At 43.9% G+C, this 7,079-nt stretch overlaps 1 protein-coding gene across 1 annotated transcript; it reads right to left on the reverse strand.

Annotated features, from left to right (window-relative positions):
* Positions 1–530: 530 nt before the first annotated feature.
* tmx1 (thioredoxin-related transmembrane protein 1) lies at positions 531–6,678 on the reverse strand. The gene is made up of 8 exons (XM_076749117.1): positions 6,457–6,678; positions 5,949–6,064; positions 5,316–5,361; positions 4,282–4,410; positions 3,806–3,851; positions 3,255–3,356; positions 3,085–3,151; positions 531–2,936 (listed from the first exon to the last, which is right to left on the reverse strand). The coding sequence occupies exons 1-8, from the start codon at positions 6,657–6,659 to the stop codon at positions 2,701–2,703; spliced, it is 945 nt and encodes a 314-aa protein (XP_076605232.1). The 5' UTR covers positions 6,660–6,678; the 3' UTR covers positions 531–2,700.
* Between the last annotated feature and the right edge of the window lie 401 nt (positions 6,679–7,079).

Below are 7,079 nucleotides of genomic sequence, written 5' to 3' on the forward strand. Positions count from 1 at the left end.
CTCACATGGTGTCATTCAGTAACAGTCTGAGTCCCAAAGAGAAAAAATAAATCAGATTTGAGTTGCAGTTGTGTCATACATCATCTCAGGTCCCCTCAGATTTATCCTGCGACCCCATGGAGGGGCTCGAGCCCCATATTGGGAACCACTGGACTAAACTACCTAAGTTTATAAATCTATCTCCAATGCTGTAAATCATCAGTAATGTTGTGTAATGATTTGTCACCCGGGCCTTTGTTTCTGCAGATGCAGTATTTTTACTGCTGGTACTTTAAAGTTTTCTGTTTACTTCAGTAAGATCTGAATACTGCCTGCTCCAATGCTGCAGTCTGTACTAACCTTCATAGCGCACAGTTTTGGCAATTGTTTCTCCAAATATTTGACACAGGATGTTTCCTGGAGCCGTCTCATCAATTCAAAGTCTTTCCAGCTGCGAGCAACTCTTTTATTTCCTGCGTGCGTCACTGATGAATATAAATGTTTGTGTCAGTTAATGATTGGAAGCAGCAGAAGAAGCAAAAGTGAGACGGTTTTCAGAGTTAACCCTTTATTTAAAGAAATGCTCAAACAATGAAGGAGCACAGGCGGCTCAGAGTAAAGTGTGAATGCTACAAGCCGTTCAAAGCGGTCGGGTAGAAAAACTACAACCTGTTTCCACCATCACAGAAACCAGCAGTTAGCTTTTTGGAGGAGAACGCAGGAGAAACATAAACGGCGGTCATCATAAGCCTCATCACACCAACAGCGTGAAATGTGTATTTAAATCATTGGTCATGTAAACTCATAGACACACACACACGTGCACACACACACGTGCACACACACACGCGCACACACACACGCGCACACACACACGCACACACACAGCTCCTTCTCGCTTTGAAAGACTATAATGGATACAGGCCGAGCTCAGAGTGGCATTAGTATTTGAAAAGGATGTGTACAGTAAGAGTGCCAGTGTGTTCCTGATTTCAATGAGAAACCAATGAGCACAAAGCGCCGCCTCTTTCCATAAATTAAGACCAGAAGCTGAGGTTTAACTTGACTTCTTGAGCTAAAAAAAAAAAGTACATGTCTACATGGTAAAAGTCCAGTTAAAAGCAGTAAAAACAAGATGGCAGCAGGATGAATTATGCCTCCCTTTGTCCAGCAGTCAGCTTCATTCAGGTCCTCTTGCTGTTCTGCAGAGCAGCGTCGGGACGGAAATGCCAGACTTCTCTCTGTATATAACAATTTATAAAAAGGGGCTTCACTCCCTAAACTGTTCCTCTCTTTGATTTTACTGCAGCAGACGCATACTGAACCACAGATCAGTCCACAGCACACCTGCTCTCAGAGCTAACATTCTTTGATAATTAGAGAATTATTAAACATTAGCAATGAAAAAAAAAAAACACCTCACATTGATTGTTTGACACATTATGGGGACGTAGAGGACCACATTCACTAAGCCATTTATTTGAAATCAATACTGTTCATTCTCAGAAATCAGCATCTATCGAGTGGGATCTAGTTTTCTGCATGTAGTTGTAGTTTCCATGGTTGGTGGCGGAGTCCGCCATTCCTGCACTGGTTTAAACTGCCTTCACAGATGTGATCCAGTTATTGTTTTTAATTCCATCTCACTGATATCAGCCTCTGTGTTCACTGTTCACTCTGCTGACGCTGTAGCAGAGTGTTACATGACTGCTGATTCACGCCAAACATTTGCTCCTGCTTCACATTCTCGAGGGGTGGCTTTTATCGTGAAGCACTACATCTGTCACCGAGGTGACCGCTGACCACGATTGTCACTTTCAGCATTGTTTTTGTTCATGGACTTTTTTAATTTTTGCAGGGGAGAACTGGAAGAGGGGGAAGAGCTGCAGGCGAAAGGCAGCGCGCCTCCAACTCTTCAGCAAGGTGACTGACTTCACTGAGTCCTGCTGTGGGAAACTACTCTGCACCGTCTGCAGCGTGAAATCACACCACGGTCGCATTTGTTTATGACTGACTTAAAACACGAGTTTATTTGGCTGAACTGTAATCAGATACGTCCACGAGTGTTAAACTGCACTTGCTGTTGTCACTGTAACCAGCTGTGTCCTCTTAAGGATTACAGCTGGACCATTTCGTGGACGTTTCTTTTCACCCTTTTCTCCATTGTGTGTGAACATTGTTATTTGTTGAACTCTCTGTGTTTGTAGAACATGTAGATCAAAATAACTGTATGTACACATGAGCCGAAAGGTAAAATCTGACAAAATAAAACCTCAAACCCGAGCCTGGTACACTGAATCGGAGATAAACACATGACAACAAACAATTCTTTAAAAAACGATGCATAGCATAAACAACATTGCAAAATCCATCCTTACTGCACTTCCTACCCAAACGTCAGCCGGGCGACTTGTTTCCACGAGTGAAAACAGGCGTCAGGAGGACTTCTGCTGTTTCCAGGTGAAGCCTGCTGCTCAGGCAGAGAGAGCAGTGGTGAGAGTCTTAAAGCGCTCCCGTTAGAAACGAGGGAAGGAGAAGAAAAGAAGCAAGGTGTTTGTGGGGGTCCGGAGGAGGAGGAGGAGGAGGAGGAGGAGGAGGAGGGGAGGGGAAGGGGGAGATTTAGGGCTCCCTGCTGTAAACACTGCTGCTCAGGACCAAGGCTCCTCCAACTCCGCTGACTCCACGGTGCTCTTCTCAAACGAGTACCAGCCATGTGACTCTCTAGGTGTCCTCCTCCTCCTCTTCTTCCTCCTCACGGTTGCCCACCACCCTCTTCCTCAGAGCTTCGTCAGAGAAACCCTGTCCCTTAGGTTCTGGGCGGCCCTCCGGGGACCCTCTCCTCCTCCTCCAGACATCATCCTGCTCATCTTCCTCTTCGTCGTCGTCTTCCTCGCCATCAGCCTCATGTTCTTCCTCTTGCTGTTGGAGTAACCTCGCCTGCTGCATCGTCTGTTTCTCTGCACAATAACAATTAGAACAACAGTCAGTGAACCTGCTACAATGAAAAACTGACAACTGTTTCTGTTGTTTATACACACACACGCACACGATAAACGCATGAAGGCTCGTGAAGCATTATTTGGTGTAATTACATATGAAACTCACTCTGGTAGTAATCCGGAGAAGAAAACCTTCGTGAGGGGAAGACAAAGTCTGCAATGAACACCAGCAACTGCAGAGACAAGACAACCACAATGCAAAATGCATAAACAAGAGCCTCAAGTGAAGTTTCAGTGGTTTTAAAAATCAAGAATAAGTGCAACACAAGTACTCACCAGTCCCAGCGCGAGGCCAGAGAACAGAGTGGCCAGGCCAAAGATAACATAGGAACCCCAGACAGGGATCCCCAGGTGCTCTGTCATGTAGTTATGACAACGCTGGAAAACACAAAACCATTTTCACTTGTGAACAGTAACGTAACACCAAAAATCTAGTCCAAAATGAGCATTTGGCAAAGAGATTTATTCTCTTGCTAATCATTACAATTTGAATCTCTGAATCTGGGATCTGGACAGTGACACAGACTTGAAAACAGCAGAGGAAACAGCAGAATTTCCATCAGCCTGCTGGTAAACGTGTGGCCGGAGGATTTGCCTCAGCAGCTGTATGTTTGGCCTTCCGTGCGACACGTGATGTGACTTTGAGTTTTTTCTGTCTGCTGTCTCAACCCTGTTTCCTGTTCAACCTCACAGCCTGACTCATACAGTTTCACACTGAGCATCACGCTCTTCTTTCATTCACTGCAGGACATGAAAAAAAGACCTTCCTGTGTATAATAACCTACATGTAGGCAGTCAGCACAACCAACAGTGAAACCGTCACTTACCCGGATAAACATGGAGAGCTTGAACAAAGCAGACATTGAATTCATTCTGCCAAGAGACAAGGAAACAACAGCATGCAGTTCAACACGGATATGTCAGACTGTAACATCACTGTAAAGTCTAAACACAAAGAAATAACAAGGAGGGGTGTTTGTGGTACCAAGAATAGAGCAAACAGGAAAGGTATCTGATGTTGTTTTCTGTTCTTTCAAAAAGAGCGACAGCTCCTGGACCGTCACTACGACTGTCACACTCTTTGTTATCGCTGTGGAAAGCTGAAAAAGGTAACAGTCTGTCTCCAGAGGACTGACGATATCAGTACAAACACATTTCACTAGAAGCAGAAAAGCTTGCTTTGGCACTGATGTATAATATATCATAATGTTTGCAGGGAAATGGAAAATCAGCCCCAGGTTATGTCATCATTGCACACTATCATCGACATCATCATCATGCTCATGTAAAGCTGCAAACTCACAGAAATGAAGATGGCGCAAACCAGGAGGAAACTGGCTCCACTGCTTTCCACTTCTGCTCATCAACAAAGCTGAGGAAGTCATCTTTAGTGCGAGCTCCCTGGTACTTCCGGAAGACGCCATCTTTACAGCTGAAACACAAACACGGGTGCAAACATTCTGCTGAATTCTGGCACTTTTCGGAAGAGACTAACGTTTCACATCATTGAACATGACCCACATTTTCTGTGATGAAAATCTCAAGCTCAACAAAAAAACGGTCTGTGTTCAGCTGCTGAGATCCTGACAGCGACGGGCGATGCTGAGTGACAGCCGACTGGGCGACAGGCCAGCGGTGTAGCTGCCAAAACATCCTCCATGAAGCAAACATTACATGAACGATGCAAATTACAGAAAAACTGTGCATTTGCAAAGTATAGAACGAAACTCTCAATAACGTAAAATTTGCAGGGTTCGATTTGTTTAGGACCAAAATTTGAGAAAAGGAAATGCAGCCATCACAGGATTCGTTCCAGTGGCTGCTGGTGGTCGTGTTACACAGCCTGCTGTTACTCTGAATGATAAGAGCTTTCTGTTACTGATTATTGTTGGTGTTACACTTGGTGAGACTGGCTCTGGCTGACAGTGAGAACTGAAAAAGTGCTGAAAACAATCTGTCATCAGAAAACATTTTGAGAATTGATGAACCATTTGAGTCACTTATCAAGTAAAAATGCAAAATATCCACATTCTTCAAAGAGGAATGTGCTGTTTTTTTCTGCTTCACACAATTTTATCAGTATCACCAGCTGAGCCTTCATCTGTCAGGCTTTCCATTCTACTGCAGCAGATTTACCACCGAAATTCAGTGATTTTTGAAACACAAGCTCCTCAACTCCTCGCAGCCATGAACAAAAGCTGGCTTCTCATGTCTCTGTACTTTTGGTACATGACACTCAACACAGACAAACCCATCACATTCATTTCTTTCAAGATGGCTCACACTGGACACACAAAAGAGGAAGCAACAAAAACCACAAAATAACCAAGAACTTACTGGTAAATAGTAGGAAGTGAAGTGATGATAAATCGCCCACTCAGACCTTAGACAGGGAGGAAAGGAGCGCTGTCAGTGTGCAGCAAAAAACAGCATGACTCAAAACTAAACCGAAAGACATTTCAGACTTGGCAGAGCGGCTGAATTAATGTCTGACAGCAGCTACGCGGCACCTCAGGCCGCCATTAATGTTGACATTTTATACAGGGATAGAAAAATCGGTTAACACACAGTACAGTTAAATTTGTTTAAGCTCATACAGATCTTTGACTATCAATTGATTAGCTGTCAACTATTGAATTATTTGCTCACTGTTTTGACAGTCAATTGATTAATTTGAGGAATTTTTTAAGAAAAAAAATTCACTGTATGTTAAATTACATTAAAAGAAAGGTCTCACAAACACAAACTGCATCATTAAAGACAACAGAGGTCAGAAGGAGACCCTTTGCTGGAATATAGCCAATACATACAGTTTCAACAAGATTTTACAAGCCTGTCACTGGTGTTCACTGCAGATCTGCTGCACTGCTCTTTAAAACACATTGGACGTCCAACCCAGGCTTGAAAGCTTTGTTTAGTTAACGTGGTTCACAGTGTAGTTACAAGCAGGGAAAGGTCATTTAGGCCTACCGGGTTGATCTGTAACGTCCACCTTGGCTATGTTGACCCCCATGTCCTCCCCCCAGTCCGCAAACTCCTTCCACACCGGCTGGAGCTGCTGGCATGCTGGGCACCAGGGTGCGTAGCTGAGGGACATCAAGTTTTACATGTAAAGCCTCGAAACTGCACAATCACTCACATCAGCGTGAAGATAATCACTGAGTACAGGATGCAAAGCACTGACGACCTGATTAGCTGCTTGTGTATTTCATTAGCCTGTTACTTAGCAAACGGGCTAGCACGCAACTCGATGATAAACTGGTTAACGGTTAGCTAAAGACGGCAGCTGATAGCATCGCGGCACATTTACTTTTCAAAACTAAATGGAGGCAGACACGATAAAAGCCAGACACAGATTAGGCTTGAGTCTGGCGGGAGACGGGAAACCACGGCCCCGTTTCCACGAGCTCAAAACAGTTAACTAGCAGGCTAGCTAGCTGGTTAGCCGTTAGCAGTGGACGTTAGCAGTGACACTGACAATTCAATCATCCATTCTCCTGCCAGGATTTCCTCCCAGTTCCCGTCGGTCACTTCCCTGAGGCTGTCCCGCTTTGCCGAAACTGACAGCGACGTTAAACACATCACCATCAATAAACAGCATATCCACGGGCGGTGTTTGGTTTGCCGCGTTAAAGAAAACATTGTTGAGCCTACAGTGCTGCCTGTTAGCGAACACGCCATGTCTGTCGGACCGATTTCAGACAGCACGTTCACTTCCGCTGTGCGTCATTGCGTCAGAGTCAGGTGGGTAGTTTTTAGCCGAGAACAGGATATGAAAGTCTGAGATTATCTTCAAAATCCACAAAACACAGATAACATGAGCAATTATCAGGTGTTGTTTACTTAGTCGTAAAGACCGCAAAGAAAACACTTTCACTGTACAAATGTTAGCATATATGTGTAAGAAGATAATGGCAGATGTCCTCATTAACATTTTTCAGTCTGAATCTTTCTTCTTTTTACATAAACACTATTATTATTATTATTATTATTATTATTATTATTATTATTATTATTATTATTGAAGGAAGAAAGTAAAGGGGCCTGTCAAGTCATGCTCATTTATTGTTAGCGTTGTTTACCGTCAGCAGATGGTGCTAC

Source organism: Chaetodon auriga, chromosome 14, assembly GCF_051107435.1.
Source record: "Chaetodon auriga isolate fChaAug3 chromosome 14, fChaAug3.hap1, whole genome shotgun sequence".
NCBI lineage: Eukaryota > Metazoa > Chordata > Actinopteri > Chaetodontiformes > Chaetodontidae > Chaetodon > Chaetodon auriga.